General features: G+C 34.8%; 1 protein-coding gene across 1 annotated transcript; it reads left to right on the top strand.

Annotated features, from left to right (window-relative positions):
- Positions 1-11,917: 11,917 nt before the first annotated feature.
- On the top strand, positions 11,918-12,964 carry LOC149805320 (uncharacterized). Its single transcript, XM_089934040.1, has one exon. The coding sequence runs from the start codon at positions 11,918-11,920 to the stop codon at positions 12,962-12,964; it is 1,047 nt and encodes a 348-aa protein (XP_089790166.1).
- The last annotated feature ends 7,236 nt before the right edge of the window (positions 12,965-20,200 follow it).

Below are 20,200 nucleotides of genomic sequence, written 5' to 3'. Positions count from 1 at the left end.
CACTCTTTTATAGCTACCACTTTTTAGGTACCTATCTTGTATCAATACCATTCTTTATTGTACAGACCTCTTTTACTAGATAGAACCCTGCACAGAGATAACTGTTGTCCTTAGATACCATCCATTTTAGAGACCAGTATTTTATAGACGTAGCCCTTTACATGATACAGCCCAGTACAGATATAACCTTTTTCCTTTGATACCAATTTTTGTTGAGACGATCGTTTTATAGATGTCACTCTATAGATACCATTCCTTCTAGAGACTAGCGTTTTATAGCTGTCCCTTTATAACTACCATTCTTTCAAGAGACTCGTGTTTTATAGAGATCATAGTTTTATAGATGTCACTCTATATATACCATTATTTCAAAAGACTAGTGTTTTATAAATGTCACTCTATAGCTACCATTCTTTGTAGAGACCATAGTTTTATAGATGTCACTCTATATATACCATTCTTTCAAGAGACTAATGTTTTATAGATGTTACTCTATAGATACCATTCCCTGTAGAGACCAGAGTTTTATAGATGTCACTCTATAGCTACCATTCTTTGTAGAGACCATTGTTTTATAGATGTCACTCTATAGATACCATTCTTTGTAGGGACCAGAGTTTTATAGATGTCACTCTTTAGATACCATTCTTTTGAGAGACCAGTGCTTTATTGGACGTCACTCTATAGATAGCAATCTTTATAGAGACCATTGTTTTATAGATGTCACTCTATAGATACCATTCTTTGTAGAAACCAGTGTTTTATAGATGTCACTCTATATATACCATTCTTTGTTGAGACCAGAGTTGTATAGATGTCACTATATAGATACAATTCTTTGTAGAGACCAGTGTTATATAGATGTCACTGTATAGATACCATTCTTTTCAGAGACAAGTGTTTTATAGACGTCACTCTAAAGATACCAATTTTTTAAAGGAACGTTTGTGTTGTAGCATTCAGCAATAACAAACGTTTTGGGGAATCGTTTAGATAATGGTAAATTCAAGTTTTTTCAAAAAAAGAAAAGAAAATGTATACAAATGCAAATATTTATGTCTTTCAAATTTAGAAACGAATAGCTAGGTCTTTCTCTGTAGGTCACCTATCCAGAATGTTAGAACAGATGACGGAAATCATCGGAATATCAGTCGCCTAAGACTGGAATATTTCATATTTTGGTTAAAAGTACAACGAGAAATCACTGCCAGGAGCTATTACATATTTCATCGAATTTTAGAACAGAACAAAATTATCTCATTTTTAACTTGGCGTAAGAATCAACGATCTCATCAATTAATAAGTATATCTTATTATGATCCAATCATCGATCTCTTCAATTAATAAGTATACCTTATTATGATCAAATCATCGATCTCGTCAATTAATAAGTATACCTTATTATGATCAAATCAACGATCTCGTCAATCAATAAGTATACCTTATTATGATCAAATCAACGATCTCATCAATTAATAATTTATCTATCAGGATCAAATAATGACATATAAGTAATTTGTTGGCTGTCACAGATAAAAAATGACTTTGTCTTCTAACAAAAGGCAAAGTATTATAGAGTGTATTCCAGAAACCTTTGTAAATTTGAAAGCATCTTTTAACAAACGGCAAAGTAATATATAGTGTATTCCAGAAACCTTTGTAAATTTAACAGCATCTTTTAACAAAAGGCAAAGTAATATAAAGTGTCTTCCAGAAACCTTTGTAAATTTAACAGCATCTTTTACAGCACATTTGATAATTACTAAATCTGTTCAACTAGTCATTTGATTGTGGATATATTTCATATCACTAACTTTATTACCTCAAACGTCGTGTCATTATCAGTTATATTATTTAATTCGGTTCCAGCACATAACAATTATTTTTTACCAAGAAATGTGCAGCATGGAGCTACTTACGCGTGGATAGGATTTTAAATCACTTGGGGCTCTATATCTCAATGAAGTTTAACGTTCCCATGGGACCGAAGGAATCAAGAATACAAATGTCCGTGTAAACAAAGTAAGTGTAACCAGATGACGTTTTCCTTTATAGAGACCATTCTTTTATAGATACAACTTTTTACAGAGACCGCTTTCTTATAGATACCGCTCTTTTATAAATGCCACTCTTTCATAGAAATCGTTCCTTTATAGATACCACTCTTTTATACAGACCTCTTTATTATAGATACAACTCATTTATAAAGACTACTCTTTTACAGATATAATTATTGTATAGTTTTATAGATATCTTTTATAGAGACCAGTCATTTACTGAGAGAACTCTTTGACAGGGACCTCATTTATAGATACCTGTTTAATAGAAACGATTCTTTTACAGCGTCAATCTTTTATAGATCCAACTCTATGATATATATATATATATATATATATATATATATATATATATATATATATATATATATATATATATATATATATATATATATATATATATATATATATATATATATATATATATATATATATATAGTTTTAGTAGGGACTTGGGCCAAAAACGGTTTTCTTTTCAACCAATTAACATTTTTGATTGTTTCGCAGTCTTAACAGTTATACAAAAGAAAACCTTCGTTCTCGTCTTTTTACTGATTGTTTAAGATTTCTTCTTTAATCCAGCTGTAAATGAAATCTAGCTAAGCTTTTTATGTAAGGAGAGAAAATAAAAAGACGTAAATGATGGAAGGTTTTTGATAGATTCAGACCGATGGTATCACGATCATGGTATCCATATTTATATTATTCTAGAGATCAAAACTTTATGATTTCAAAACAGACAAATGCCTAAAAACATTTCGAAAAAAAATATTTAGCACCTGATACAACAACACAGCCCCAAAAAACAGGTGCTATAAGATGAATGCCACTGTGGGATAATTACTTGATCATATTGTTATGCATATCTATGGTTTTGTAACTCCTGGTTTTGTCTATTCCGACCCAGGAAGGGTTTGAGTGTTAAAGGAAATATGAGTTGCTGGAGCTTGCCAACCGCTATTCTCTTAAAGACAAAAACAAAATCTTCTTAAAAACAGGAAATTAAAAATATTCTGGTCAAGTATTTGGTTGGAAAGGAAATGTTTGATGCAAATGCTTTAGGATTAATTAGTAAGTCTCTAAATTGAATTTCCAGATGGAAATAGAGATCATAAAGCATGGGCTCAAACAAAAGAAGAAAGACATATGCAAATGCTGTAAAAAGAAAGAAGAGAGACAACTGCAGGAAAAGAAGAGAAAAATTCAAAAGGAGGAAAGATAAATTCAAATGGAATAGAAGAGAGTAAAATGCAGTTACAAATAAATAAAAAAGGTGATAGAGATAAGCAAATGCAATTGAAATTAAAATAATTAGAACTGGCAAGCATAAAGCACTCCACTCATGAAAGTTCAGTTTTTAATGTTACCAAAAATACAAGATTAGTGCCCCATTTAAAGAAAAGATATAGATCAATATTTGTAACATTTTTTATTTAAAAAAAATAGCAGAGAATTTAAAATGTTAAAGACAGCACTGGACTTTGTTGCTGCAGAGTGTACTTATTGGCAAGCTCGAGAAGTTTATACTTCACTGTCAGTAGAAGCACGTGCCGATTATGGTTTGGTTAAGGAATGTATCTTGAAGGGTTATGAGTAGGTATCTGAGGCATATCGACAAAGGTTTCTGAATTGCAAACAAAAAACAAACAAAAATATAACCGAACCCATGTTGAGTTTTCTAGCGAAAAAGAACAAATATTTTACAGGCGGAGTGCATCTAATAGATTGAATGAATTGATGACAAATTTAGACAACTCATATTTGTCGAAGAGTTAAAGAATTGCGTTCATATTGACGTCAAGACACACCTTGATGAACACCATGTAGACACTTTGGAAAGCGCTGCTCTTACAGCTACCGACTATTCATTCACTCACAAAGTTTCATTTGTCAATATATATCATCTCAGCAGATGGTCAGTAAGAAACCGATTCAGTCTCAAGCGAGAACTTGCAAATTTCAATTTGGCACAGCTTATAACAAGTAGACATCTGATAAGACTGATCAGAAATTCTTATCTCTTCCAACGTATACCTATTGCAATAAAGCAGGGCAAGTTATTTCCAGTTGCTTTAAGTTCAAAAAAAGAAACAAACTAAAGACAGAGTTGTTCCAAATGCTCCTGTTTGTCAGAGGTAAAGGACATAGTCATTTATTGTAGATAATACATTTGAGGGATCAAACAAATCCCGGTCAGATTTTATTATGGAGAAATATGAACAATTCATTTCCAAAGGTTCTATATAACTTATTAGTGATTCGATCAATACTATGCCTATACAAATACTAGAGAACACAGGAACTCGTCGGAGTCTTCTATAATCAGGTACTTTGTTTTTTCTGTGAATTTGTCTGATGAAAGTGTTCCTGTTCAAAATGTAGAGTGCGGTTTAATTAAAATGCCGATCAATAATGTTCATTTATTATCATTCTTAGTTTCAGGAACAGATACTATCAGCACTGTCATTTGTTTACCCACTGAAGGTGTCCATTTATTGCTAAGCAATGACTTAGCTGGAGATAAGGGTGTGGTTAACCTACTTGTAATTGACAAGCCTGTCTGGATTTTTAAAAAGTTGATTCTATTAAAACTGAAATCCCTAATTTATTCCTTGCTTGTGCAGTTGCTAGAGCTATGGCAAAAAGAGCTCTTAAGATTTAAGTTGATCAGAAAATTACTCTTTTGGCTGACACATGTATTGGTCAGGTTTTTAATGAGATCATTTGTGCTCGTGTAACTGCTCATTCAGAAGGTATTGATCACTGTAATCCTCATTCTCTTATTCTAATCAGGGTGACAAACGACAATCACTAGTTTCAGGAACAGATACTATCAGCACTGTCATTTGTTTACCCACTGAAGGTGTCCATTTATTGCTAAGCAATGACTTAGCTGGAGATAAGGGTGTGGTTAACCTACTTGTAATTGACAAGCCTGTCTGGATTTTTAAAAAGTTGATTCTATTAAAACTGAAATCCCTAATTTATTCCTTGCTTGTGCAGTTGCTAGAGCTATGGCAAAAAGAGCTCTTAAGATTTAAGTTGATCAGAAAATTACTCTTTTGGCTGACACATGTATTGGTCAGGTTTTTAATGAGATCATTTGTGCTCGTGTAACTGCTCATTCAGAAGGTATCGATCACTGTAATCCTCATTCTCTTATTCTAATCAGGGTGACAAACGACAATCACTAGTCGTCCAACCGGACAATGATCTTGATATCTTGTGTTTGTTTCAAAGGGCTATTAATGAAGCTGATTCTACGGGGTACCGCCTTTCTATTTTGTAAAAAGTGGGAACCCTAATGAGAAAATGTAGTCCAGCTGAGGTATCCGCTGATAACGAGTGGTTAGTGATGCATCAAATTGTTGTTCCGAAGTCGTATCGACAGAAAATACTTAGAGTAGACCATGAAACTCATTTGGCTGGTCATTTATGAGTTGTCAAGAACCAATACAAGATCTTACATTATTCTGACTGACCGAAAATTAAAAATGATGTTTCCAAATATTGTAGTTTTTGGTTTATTTGTCAATTGTCCAGTTTTGAGTTCTTTTGAACTAGTGTTGGACATGTTGTTCATCGACCATTGGAATTGTTCAAAGAAAAACTTGTAACATATGATTTGGGATTAATGGAATGTATTTTACTTCTGAATGTGAAGTAGAAGATATAATAGTTTGCCTACTCAGTCAAACGTACAGTTAAGACAGGTCAAAACTACAACGATAAGAATTTTTCAACCAGATGGTAAAGTTCTGTTCTCTTGCCAATACTACAAAATCCTCTTCAGTTTAGATTTTTTGGAGTTACAAAGAAAGTTATTTATATGATATAAACACTCGTAGGAGGAGAAACATTAATAACTCCGTCGCCAGTCATATAAATATGTTTAAGGAGTATGTTGATCGAGATAGCTGTGTAAAGCATCCAAATGAATTTAGCTGTTCCTGTCCCACATAATGACGATTTAAATGATGTACAGTCGGATTATAGTGACATAAGTTCAACCAGTCTTTAAACTTCTGAACCATTATATAATATGACCAATAAACTTTCACATCTACAGCCCCAGGAAAGGAATTAGTTAAAGCAGCTAATATCTGAATGTGAGCACTTGTTCCCAGTAGTTCCAACTTGAAGGAACAAAATCTACCACGATGTTGAAATTGTAGATTTAATCCTTTAAGACAGCTGCTTTACAGGAATATTTCTGTCAAGCAAGATTGTTTAAAAAAAGAAAGCTGCATATTTGTTGGAGAATGACTTTATTGAACCAAGCAAAAGTTATTAGAAGTCACAATGTATTCTTATACCGAAACTAGACGCTTCTTTCTGTATGTGCACTGACTACAGAAAAGTTAACATTGTCACAAAAGCTGACTCATTTTCAATACCAGGAATTGATGACTATATTGACAAAGTTGAAAATACAAATTATGTCACTATGTTTGACCTGTTAAAAGGATACTGGCAGATTCCAATTACGGATGGAACAACAGAAATTCCAGCTTAGCAAATTCAGATGGACTCTACCAATACAAAGTGATACCATTTGGTACAAAAAATTCTTCTACGCCTTTCAGCGCCTAATGAATATAATATCTGGTAAAGATGTCCGTGATGCGTATATCGACGACATCATCTGCGTCAATTCCTGAAGAGATTATCTGAAACTATCTGGAAATTCTACATTCAATTGAGTAAGTCGAATTTTATACATAATATAGATGAAAGTGGGTTTTGCCGATCATGTGTCTGATTTTTAGGACATATCGTAAGACAAGGTCAAGTTAAGCTTGTAGAAGCAAAGGTTAAAGTTATCTCTGAATTCTCTGTGCCTATTAGTTAAAAGCAACTGATGCAATTTTTGGGTATGGCTGGATAGTATCGGAAATTATGCTCACATTTTGCCATAATTGCTGAGCCTTTGACCAATTTATTAATTAAGAAGACCAAGTTTATTGGCCTGAAAAATGTCAGGAGGCGTTCGATGAATTAAAAGCCACACTTAAAAGTGTACCACTACTTTCAGCTCCAGATTTCAAACAACCATTTAAGATGTATATTGATATAAGTTATGTAGGAGTTGGTGGCGTATTAATACTGGACGAAAAAATAGCGTGGATCATCCAGTGTGCTATTTCTCTAAACACTTGAATAAGCACCAGCAAAAATTATTCCACTACGAAGAAGGATTATTTAGCTGTTTCGCTTTACAACACATTGAAGTGTATATTAATTTTGCTAATTCTCCAAATATTATATTCAGCGATCACAACCACCTGACGTTCATCACAAAAAATGAAAAATAAAAATCAGACATTGTTGAGATGGAGATTGATGATGCAAAAATATGACATTGACACTCGGCACAACATGGGAAGAGAAAATATATAAATATAATCGCAGATGCACGGTTGCGTGTATAGTAGTTCTAAAAAAACAAATTGCATACATTTTTGTACATTCATTATACACATTTCTGTGCAATTCATTATTGTTATCATTTGTGTGTTTGATTAATATGGAAAAATAAATCTTTAAAGATTATGAGTGGGAGGTGTTATGTATGTATGTATGTATATGTGTGTGTGTGTATATATATATATATATATATATATATATATATATATATATATATATATATATATATATATATATATGGTTTTTTGTAACTCCTTGTACATGATTTCATCTAATTTTTAATTTTTATTCATGACTGTAAATTGTAGCGATTACCTAAGGCTGGATTTAGCGTACGCACATAGGGTCTATTTTAAGATGCTAAAGAACGTACGTAAAATTCTATAGGGTGCATAAATATATGCTTATTTACGTTTTGACAGTTACTAATAATAGAATTATTAGTAAGTATGTTTACGAGAATCATCCCATTTGCGATTGGTTAGGTCGGTCAGGTGGTATCTTAGAATAATGAATTTAATTTCAATTGGATCACAAGAATATGTATTAAAAAAAATATTAGATTAATTAGTAAGCTCTGTCACGGGGGGTATATTGCGATAGATAGTCGTAATAGACTTTTGAATATGTATATATGGAGAGAATTGAGCAGACAGATTCATTCCTATTTTGGGTCATTCTTATTTATTGTATTCTTGTTGTGGCATCAAGTCTGCAAACGTATTTGATGTTTATTTAGATAGTATTTGTGAGGAAAGATATTTGTTTGGATTATTCAGTGGAAACAGAAAGTGATCGTAGGACTATAATATTATTTTGAAACTAATGTTGATTATTCAAGCGAGTTCTGACAACGTCATTTTGACAACTTCAAGATTCTTGGTGGACCAGTACATTTCCCGTTCTGAAATTTATATGGAACTTTTCATTCCTTTGGTCTTTCATTAAACTTTTTCATGATCGTTTTGGATTCACTTCGTAATGCTCCAAGTGCCTCTCACATTTTCATATATCATTTTGATAATTAAATTATTTGTTAAGTTTTACAAAACTTGCTGGTTTCGCTCCTTTCTGTTACTTAGTTTATGACCATAGAGTCGTAACTATTAGAAAGAAAGGAAGCAGACTGTAAGACCTGAGAAGTGTATAAAGAAGCATGTCAACATCTGCTTTCCTAATACTTTCTTTATCTGCCTTCGCGCATTACATTGATACTAACTGATAATCTATTTCTCAAATTCTTCTCTTAAACAGCTAAATACTAGTAATTTCTTTTGTGCAGAATCATGTATATTATAATAGTTCTAGTGTTCCTTATGGTAGAGGTTATCATATGTGTGGCACAATTTAAGAACATTTATACAAGCAGTAAAAATAAAGCTCATGAAAAGAAAGAAAAAAATTTGTATATCTGGCTTAAATGAGTAATAACTAGACTGCACGAAAATGTTTGCGCTTTGACAGCAAATCTGTGGTTTGACAGGCACCAGTACGTTTTAAAACCAGTATGGTGATAGATGCAATAATGCCAGAAAAAAGGTAGTTATTTGTAATAAATGTCACACAGGCCATGCATGCGCTTTTACTCATATTAACTTATATATAAATTGTTGTTTTAAATTGCAATACTAATTTTGTCTAACGGAAGTCTATTTAATCCTGATTATAGAACGCACTGCACCTTACGTGCCATCCAGAATCTCACAAATGAAAATTATAAGATCGCTATGGACATTTACAATGGTGGCCGGGTACTAAAGTAGGGCAAGAAAAGATCAGGTCAAGTCTATTCGTCACAATATAGGGTATCACGAATTGGTTTATCATTATTTGTAGCTTTCATTGTGACATCACAGCGTGGCATTCAATCCGCATTTTACCAAAATGATGACTTTCCTATGGGATATGGCTCTTAGAGGATCCAAAATAAAGTGAATAATTGCCATTTAAAGGTATGCAGAATCAAATTCTAAAAACTGGCACCATTACTGAAATAATCGGTGTTGAACGCATACATTACCTTTATGACTTTTACCTTCGTTAACGGTGCAGTTGTGAATGAAACTATCAAACAAGTATATAACAAATTCTAAAAAAAAACTGCACCCATTTCTTAAATAGTCGATGTTGAACGCATGCATGAACTTTATGACTTTTACTATAGTTAGTTACGGTGCAGTCATCGTGAATGAAACTATCTAATAAGTATATAATATCGCATCAGTGGGTGAAGTTAGTGAGTGTATGATCACTGCATCCAAAAGATTACTTACTTTCTACATGCAGAGAACACTTTAATTCTGCCTTTAAAATAAAAGATAAAAAAAACAAACACAACAGTGCAATAAAAAAAAAAACAACGTGTAAATACATGCAAATGTATTTGGTCTCGCTGCCACAGACAACTCATGATTGATACCGTCTGCGTTGCAGCATGGATTCTCACGATTCGACCGCCATCTACACTATACTGAGGTTATAAATCTTTTTCTCGATTGTGAACGAGATTATCAGAAAATTGTGGCTATTATGGAACCGCCAGAACGAGATAATTACCCGCTCATTCACTGTTGGAGTTATGTTATCGGTTAACAGTGAAATTTTCACACAGTTTTCATGCAAAGCAATCAAATTATAAAATACTAGATTACTGGTATACACGATATGAGTACTGTATTGATTCCTGGCCAGTACACACTGTATCGATGCCTGGCCAGTACAAATTGAACAGATGCCTGGCCGGTACAAACTGTATAACTGCCTCGTTAGTACTGTTACATATATCTGATTTAATTCATATTTATTTTAATTTAATTGTTCGTCAGTTTTTTTTAAATTATTTTATTATATGCTATTATAATGTAAATTTATTTACTGGAGATGATATTTATTCCAGAAAATCAGTTGACCTAAATCATTCTTTCGTAAATACCAGGTGTTGATCTAAATCCGGCCTTGTTTCAGAATTTGTAGCAACCTTCGTAAACAAGTTCTATTTTATTTTAAAATGATTGGTTTTCGTCAGGGTCATTTTTGATGTACGTGATATAAACACGATCACGTGACCCCCCCACCCCACCCCCCATTCGATTTCGTATTTCTGGTTTTTCCATTACTGTGCATTTGTTAGTTTTAATAGAGATGCGTAAAGAGATATTTCTCAGTTTTGGGCTTTTTACACTGATGTCAAGTTATTTTGTTGTAGCCAGATTTTGAGATATAATTTTCTTCAGATCAGTTGGATTTCAAAAGGATTAATTCTTTTTCTCTGGAAATATTTTGAAGAGTGCTCACACAGAAATTTTGGAAAGACATTGCTTACAACTTTAATTTTGATTTCCAACGCCGGAGTGCCATTATTTGTATTTCTACAAGGAACTGTAGATAAGCACAGTACTGGCTACATCATACGTCATCGTCATCCATCTTGGATTTTCTATCAGGATTCGAACTTGAAATTATTAGAACATTGATTACTAGGGTTGTTGCAATTTAGTTCGTGGATTATTCTTGGATTATTTTTGGATTTGATTCTTGAAACCGTAAGTTTTTCTCCGTTTTTCACTTTTACAGAATTTTTCCAGGGAAATAAACTATTTGTTAAATTTTAAAAAGCTTGTTGTTTTCACTCTTTCTGTGTTACTCTTTATTTGATCCTAAACACGTAACAAAACAAACTGTACAGATGCCTGGCCAGTACAATTTGTATAGATACATGGCCAGTATACACTATATCATAGATGATAAAAACGTTTTTTTTTTCGTTTTTTATTTTACCTCGAAAAACGCCTTTTTTTACGTTTTTTATTTTTTTTGCGTTTTTTTATATTTTGGAACTTCCATTTTTTTAATCATCGGCCATACTGGCGGTCCTCTGTCATACTCTAGATAAGAAATATCGATCAATAATGAATCTATGATGCTAGCCTACGATACTTGACGTAAACATGCTACAACATAGTGCTGATATCTGGTAGTGTAGGCCAGGCGTGTATACATTGGAAGATGACGCTGTGTTTAACCTTTTGCAGTCCCTTTTTTGGAACGTTTCGCATGCTTTAAAGTCCAGTTTTTGTAGTTTTTTGAGTATTTTCTGGTCATCAGATTAGGATAAATATCTTTCACAGAATAACAATTATAGACTGAAATTGACTGTAAGCTATGCCTAAACAATTTTCATATACTTTATAGGTCTAGATGACTATGAAAACATCTTTTAGAAACTTTTCAGTCGATATTCCACATAATAGTCATAGTGTTTCGTGGGAAAATCGATTTTCCCACTGCGACAGCTCGGTGCGTAGGCCGAGCTGCCTGGGCTACAGAAAGATACTGGCTCGTGCTGAAGCCTTACATTCACAACTAACGGACCAGTAGCGGTTAAGATTGTCTGATAGTAAATTACGAAATTAAAATAAATACCTCTTGTTAAAATGCCGAAAGAAAAAAGTGAAGAATGGAAACATGTTTTAGTACTAGATGAAAAAGATAACGTCACTTTGAACAAAGTTAGTTGCATTTACTGTAATAAAGAATTTCACGGTGGTGGTGTACGTATAAGAGGTCACCTACTCGGAGATCCAAAGTGTGGCATCAGGAAATGTTCAAAAGTTCCATGTGAAGTGCAGCAGGCCTTACAGAAGCAGCAGTCAGTGAGACAAGAAGCAGAAGCGAAAAAACGGAAACTCGACGCACTGGATAAAGCCACAAAAACCGCTAGTAGTGAGGCGAGTGAGAAGCAGATGTCGTTATCCTCTATGTTCGCGAGTTCTACGAAAAAGGATGCAGACAAAGCTGTCGCTCGTTTGCTTTATACCAGCGGCATACCTTTCGCTATTGCCGACAGTACTTATTTTAAGGCTGCAATAGCTGCCGTGGCAAAATGTGGTCCTCACTATAAAGCACCAAGCAGAATCAAAATTTCAACTGAAATGCTAGCTGAGGAAGTACATCAAATGGAACAATCTATGGCCTCTTTTAAGGAAGAGGCCGTCAAGCACGGATTTACGCTTATATCTGATGGTTGGACAAATGTGCAGAACAAGCCCATTGTTAACTTTCTTGTAGCTGCTGGTGACGGCTGTATTTTTCTCAATGCTTTGGATACTTCCGGCGAAATCAAAGATGGGTCGTTTATTGCTGGTGAGGTATCAAAGTGCATTGTATCGTATGGCATGGAAAGTGTTGTACAAGTTATTACAGACAGTGCATCAAATTGTGTTGCAGCTCGTACGATGTTACAGCAGCAATATCCTAATATAGTTTTCTCGCCATGCACGACTCACTGTCTGGATCTTTTACTTGAACACATAGGGAAGCTGCCATGGATAGATAGTGTAATTACTGATTCTAAAGATATCGTTAAATTCATCACGAATCACCACTATTCCCAGGCATGTTTTCGCAATCATTCTCATCTAGAGCTTCAAAAGCCCGGCGAAACGAGATTTGCTACTCACTTTATTATGCTCCAACGCTGAGTACAGTTAAGGATGCTCTGCAGGAAACTGTGATAAGTCGTGAGTACAAAAAATGGCTAAATGATACAGTTTATAAAGAGAAAGGCGAGGCAGTCACAAGCATGATTTTGAATGGAACGTTTTGGAGCTCGGTGGAAACAATAACTAAAGTGTGTGAGCCGATTGTTGAGCTACTGCGACTGGCTGACGGAGAAGTACCTTGTACAGGAAAAGTATATTGGAAAATGTTCCAGATCGATCAGTCTGTGGAAGCTGCTGATTTACCACCAGCACGAAAAAAACAAATTCGCCAGTTCGTTATGGACAGATGGAAAATGTTGCATACAGATCTACATGCAGCCGACTTTGTGCTCGATCCTGAGTATTCTCATTTTTTGCAACATCAAAACGAAGAAGTCGTCTCAGGCTTTCACGCGATGATAGAAAGAATATACCGTGACGACGTTCAGTCGCAGGTGAAAGCCGTGCAACAGCACGCCGTGTATCGTGCAGGACAAGGATTATTTGCTCGACCGATGGCGGTTGCAGCTGCTAAAGAAATGCCAACATACAGGTGGTGGATGTCATTCGGAGCTCACGTTCCGGAGCTGCAACAAGTTGCGGTTAGGGTCTTAGCACAGGTGACGTCCGCCTCCGCCTGCGAGAGAAACTGGTCAACATTTGACTTCATTCACACGAAAAAGCGAAACCGTATGCAGTGCAAGAGAGTGCGAGATGTAGTGTTTGTGCATGCAAATCTTCGCCTAAAGGAAAAGCTGGACAATATAAATTATATGGAGGAAACCATAGAGTGGTCAGATCAGTCAGATGGTGATAACGACATTGAGTGAAAAAAAAATCAATGTTATCTGGACTACGGTTTAAAAACTTTTGACATTTTTTCATATTTGTATCACTGAAACTTTAAAACTGGTATGTAGCGTGTAAATAAGTAAAATATTGATTTTTGTGTTGCCTAAAAACTACTGGAAGGTTTTTTTTTTTCGTTTTTTATTTATTGAGAAAAAAATGCGTTTTTTACGTTTTTTATTTTAATTTTAACGTTTTTAACATCTATGCACTATATAGATACATGGCCAGTACAAATTTAATAGATGCCTGGCGGGTACAAATTGTATAGATGCCTAGTAAGTACAAACTGTATAGATGCCAGGCCAGTACAAACTGTATAGATACCTGGCCAGTACACACTGTATAAATGCCTGGCCAGTACAATTTTGTATATGCCTGGCCGGTACAAACTGTATAGATGCCTGGCCAATACAAATTGAATAGATACCTGACCAGTACAAACTGTACAGATGCCTGGCCAGTACAAATTGAATAGATGCCTCGCAACTAGTGTAGCAGACGTCATCGCGCTCAGACAAGCTTAACACAATACGTATCATTACGTAACAGATCACACGTTGTCCGGGCATTACGTAACAGATCACATATTGTCCGGACAAGATTGGCTAAGGAATAAAGAATTGACAGACGGTTGGTTGCATACGTGATGAGTAGGAAGATTCCGCAATTCATGTAACGATACGTCAAGAGCAGTGTGAAAGGAATTCCTCGGCCAGTACACTGTTTTACCACTTGTAGATATCCGAGATTCTCGGTCAGTACACCTTGTTATCACTCGTAGATAATCATTGCTAAATAATGACTGTTATGATTTAAATCGTTCATCCTGCCGTCCTAAGGAGTCAGAACATTAGATGATCTAGATTAACCCACATCTTGATAACCCTTTGAAATTACTAGGCACCTAGGAGAATGACCCGTTCAACAAACAAGAAAAAATAATATTGCCAGCGTCAACTTTATATATCATAATACAAATGAAGATTTGCAAGAAACATTGAACTTTGTACATTTATTAAGAAGAAAACAATACAGATTTTTTAAAAAGAAATACGATATTTGTGCTGTTTCGAAAGCATGTCAGTCGTACAATGATGGAATTGAAAATATGTATATTTTAGACCAAACATCTCTTGTGTAATGCGGAAACCTATACCTATATGATGGCAACATTTCAAAAACAATGTATTTTTCGGACGGTCGTAAAATAATAGACTAGGAGTACGCATTGCTTTTAGGTGTACTGGAATTGCATTGTGTTTATAGGTATACTGGGATTACATTGTTTTATAGGTAAACTGGGATTGCATTTTGTTTAAAGGTATACTGGAATTGCATAATATTTATAGATGCACTGGAATAACATTGTGTTTATAGTTATACTGGGATTACTTTGTGTTTATTGGTACATTCGGGTTACATTGTGTTCATATGTGTAATGTGGTTACTTGTATTTATAGGTATATTGGGGTTACATTTTGTTGATAGGTATTCTGGGGTTACATTGTATTTATAGGTATACTTGGGTTATATTGTATTTATATGTATAATGGTGGTACATTGTATTGATAGTTATAGTGGGGTTACATATTGTTTTATAGGGACACTGGGATTACATTGTGCTCATATTTTCTGGTGGTCGTAAAATAATAGCCTAGGATTATATTGTGTTTGTAGGTATACTGGGATTTACATTGTATTTGCAGGTACACATGGGTTACATAGTGTTTCTTGGTATACTGGGGTTATATTGTGTTTATTATATGTGTACTGGGATTTCATTGTGTTCATAGGTGTGCTGGGATAACATTGTGTTTGTTTTGGTTTGACGGTCGTATAATAATAGACAAAGATTATACTGTGTTTATAAATATACATTGGCCGTTGCGTAATACGCATGTGGCAAACTGTACGATCACGATCATTATCTGATGTAATAAATCCATGGGCACGTGTTCTCGTGCTTTTTAATGATTTGTTTAGAAAAGGTTTTATCATTGTATCTATATCCCTTGAAAAAGGTCCATACTTCATGTCACGATCTACCTATAAATAATTCACGCAGATTTCGTGATGTAGGATGATCGCATTATCTATTATCCAACCTGAAACAACTGCAGTTTAGTCTAAATCAGTTTACGGCACAATGAAGTTTCAGTTTATAAAAAAAATCAGTTATAGAAGTATAAGTAGTCAGCGAAGCTTTCTACTTCGTATTTAATTATTTGATAAAAGGGTATGCTTTATCTTTATCTTTACGATTATATTTAATAATTTGACCAATAAACAATAAATCCCGTTTAAAACACCGCAAGAAAATGCTTTGAATGCGATCTTGCTGCAGACTGACTGTTGCCGTCTATTGAATGCGATCTTGTTGTATGTTGGCCGTCCGTAATTTATAACAGCTGAATAAAGGCCATAATTTCCCCTCTTTTATATATTACAGGAATATTTTAAGCGACGATTTGCCTGAATAATCTTAGATTTTAACGGTGTTTTATCAGCCAAATCTAAAAACAAGTAAACAATAAAATATAAGCATTTCATTTTATATGTTTCGTGTCTAAAGAATCGACCTACCTATGGTCACTGTATCTACGCTAGATATAAACATCAGCCATACCTAACTGCATCGTATTTTTCTCTCTCCAAAAATAGACGTGTTTTTCTATTTCCTAAGTCACGGCAGGCGTTTTACTATTTCCTAAGTCACGGCAAACTAGAAATGTCCTTTGTTAACTTAATTTTGCTGTTTACATCAGTTACATATATTTGTCGCGCTTACATCGTGAGATACTGTAGTTTTATGAGCAAATTTTGTGAAATATTCTCACGGCTGGTGCCAAAGTTACTGTAAGAAATTTTAAAGACTGCCATAAACATTTCTTGAACTAAATGAGAGGAATTGGTGTTATGTTACTCCTTTATTTGACAACTGTGGAAAGTTAAGTCTGGCTTTAATCTAATGGCGTCGTTAGTGACACTCAAGTCACTATAACATTCTAATTGGCAATGAGAAAGATAACGTAATACCATCGTTATTTGCGAGGGGAAAACAGTTTAGAAAAGATCTGGCACTTATTTTATTTCCATTCACTGTTTTACAAGTTGCATTAATTAGCTTATTATCTTCTTTGGTATAATTCAGACACTAGTGGGAATATTTTAAGTTAAAGATAGTGTAAATTATAATTTAAAACAAATAATTAGTCCGAAGATGCACATTTGTTCATCAGAGAATATTGGATAGTCTTTTTAAAAGAATCGCAAGGCATAAAACTTGATAAAATCGTTATGGCTTCTTAAAGGTTAGCACCTGACTCTTCGCACGAGATTTTGAAGCTAGTATAGCAGTATTTAGGATCATGGCCGCGGACAGATAGCTAGGACTAAGTTCCGGGGACGCACAACGGCCAAGGGGCCCACCGCCGTAGCAATTTGCGTTTCATAGGTGCCTACTGAAGAAGTTTTGCAAGGCTTAAAAATCCCGTCTGCGGCCCTGTTTAGGATGACTGCTGAATGTTCAATAGAAAGTCCATTGTTCCAAACCATGCAGTAAAGATACAGGTCATTTTGCTTTTGTTGTTGTTGTAGTGTTTAACGCCATTTTTCAGCACACGATAGGCTATACATGGCGGCCAGTATTAATGGTGGAGGAAGAACCCTGAAAAACCCAGGGAAGAACCACCGACCCACGAGAAGCTACTGGCAGGCTTTCCCACGTACCCACGCTAGCCGAGCCTTGGACTGGTCATTTTGCAATGAATACAATAAGAGGAATAGACGTTAAGTGACAGTGTGGCTTGTTTATATCTTACAGTGATATTTGAGAAAATGTTTGAATCGGCTCAAGAAAATACTGTCAAATATTTTTACACAATGACAAACGGTTACTATATATATATATATATATATATATATATATATATATATATATATATATATATATATATATATATATATATATATATATATATCTTCAGTACTGTGACGTCACCTCACCTGTTCCATTCCTATTGTCCTATACAACAACCCCACTTTCCCTTGTCGCTAGACAGTCCCACTATTCCCCATGTTCAATTCCCTTTGTCGCTAGACCGTCCCAGTGTGTGCTAAAAAAGGTTATCTCCAGACCGTCCCAAGGGGTGGGGGGGTCTGTAATGTATTTTCCCATTGCCTCTAGGGTATGCAACTACACTAATGATGGGGTCTACGCATGGCACCGAGTAATCATCTATGGTACAGAAGACCTCACCTGATAATAACATCACAAGGGGTAGGTTTGTAGAGCATTCACACTGCGAAATGCTTCGAATACTTCTCGCAAATTGTTAGCAGGGTTTTGGGAATCGATAACAAAAGATGAGATCAATGCACAATATATAACGACTATTTTCACATATATGTGTATATCATATTCTTTCTTCGACGTGATTCCTGTAGTTCCACTAACTGAAATCACAAACTTTATATTTATTCCTATGCGTTCCGAGCTTTTAATTTGAATACTCGCGTACGAAGTTTTCGTAGTTAAAATCGTTATCTACTTGTAGTCATCGTGTCCGTACACAAGATATTTCACGACACTCCCTTTAGTGGGACTGTCAACAGCTGAAACAACTCGGCTTTCTGTGTCCCTTTACCAATATAGGTTGAAGATTGGCGTCTTTGTTTCCTGATGATTAAGGCTTGTGTTTCTACTTTAGTAACACCAAAAATGAGCTTGGAGCAAAATATTAATTCTTAAGTAAAACATGCAGTCGCTGGTGAAGGTTGGTGTAGTTCAAACAATATTTTATATTTTTATGAAATACACTAAAGTTGCTTATATGAACACTTTTACACGGGCCATCCCATTTGTTCTAAGTTTATCTTCATTAAGATATTATTCGATTTATCTATATCCCTCCCATTCCTTTGCTTGATCAGTTTCTGGATTTGAAATGTACACGCTGTGTAATGAAAACTGCACGTGTTTCTTACCATTTCTATTCAGCACCTCCAGACACTTCCAGGCTAGATACGACTGTGTGATAATGACAACGTGAATAGTGGCATCTCATTCCAGTCCAGATACGACTGTATGATAATGGCAACGTGAATAGTGTCGAAGTCCAGTCAAATACGATTGTATAATAATGGCAACTTGAATATTATCACAGTCCAGCGCTCTCCGTTACGGATCATTGCCATCTCACCTCTGTCTGCGTGGGTTCGAGTCTCCGATTCGGCCAATGTGGGTATGTGAGAAAGCTTGCCAGTAGCTTCTCGTGGGTCGGTGGTTCTTCCCAGGGTTTTCCCGGGTTCTTCCTTCACAATTAATACTGGCCGCCATGCATAGCCTATCGTGTGCTGAAAAATGGCGTTAAACCCCACTACAACAAAAACAACAATCACATACGATGATTATTTACTTTATGTGACCTCTTTTTGCATTTAGCCAAATGGCTATCTGTAAGTATACACACGTACATTTACATTTGTTATAAATATCGGTGTCAAGTTTAATGCAAATAGTAAAACAAATCTATCGAATTTACAAACATTGAATAATTACTTACGATATATACTTACGCATACATTCGCACATTCTCATCTACAATTATGTACACTTTATGTATATTGTTTTTATTCTAAAACAGATATTTATATTTTTTAAAAATCACATTAGTTTACCCTTTTTTTTGGTGACAAAATAATCTACTTTGGTTTCAAATGAACTATAAAATTCGTAATGGAACGTCAGCAATTTGAATTGAAGTATTCAATCTACTCCTAGAACTATCGCCCTGTTAGTTTTTAAGATCACTGCCAACTAGTTTTGGCTGACATCAATAATGTTGTTGAATACCTAGCTTTAGATTGCAGCATTACCTTTTCAGGAATATAGTCAAACAATTGGATAGTGAAAGCAGTGAAATCGCACACATAGATACAATCTCCAGATTAAATTTGACCCTGAGACCAGGTGTAAATTCTTTGACCTGAAAATCCTTATTTTTAAATTCAATTGTTAGCTAAGATCACCCTTGACCTGAAGTTCTAAAGTTCGATAAATTTGATAAACATCGATAGCTATCAAACAATACCGCATTATACAGACGAAGGTATGTGTTAATTGCAAACTAGCTGTTAATTTGTTACCTGTCCAGCTTAAAGTATCATATTTAAGTAAGGGGAAAAGCAAATTCGAAGATATCACGAGCAGACGAATACGGCCCATAACTGCAAGCGCTTTTCTCCTTGTTCAACGACATTCTGATTGTACTGTTCTGCGATTTATGAAGTCAGATCGGTTATGTTTCCCGACATCCAATGCACTCTGTTAAATAAGTAAGTTTATGAAGGCAAATGTTTGACTCCTCTTGAAGGGTCTGGATG

Source organism: Sinohyriopsis cumingii, chromosome 2 (assembly GCF_028554795.1).
Source record: "Sinohyriopsis cumingii isolate HCF-2022 chromosome 2, ASM2855479v2, whole genome shotgun sequence".
In the NCBI taxonomy this organism is placed as follows: Eukaryota; Metazoa; Mollusca; class Bivalvia; order Unionida; family Unionidae; genus Sinohyriopsis; species Sinohyriopsis cumingii.
This window is presented reverse-complemented; position numbering and strand designations above follow the sequence as displayed.

Excerpts from the sequence above, each read along its gene's own strand:
- LOC149805320 (XM_089934040.1), top strand. The coding sequence starts at position 11,918 with ATGCCGAAAGAAAAAAGTGAAGAATGGAAACATGTTTTAGTACTAGAT.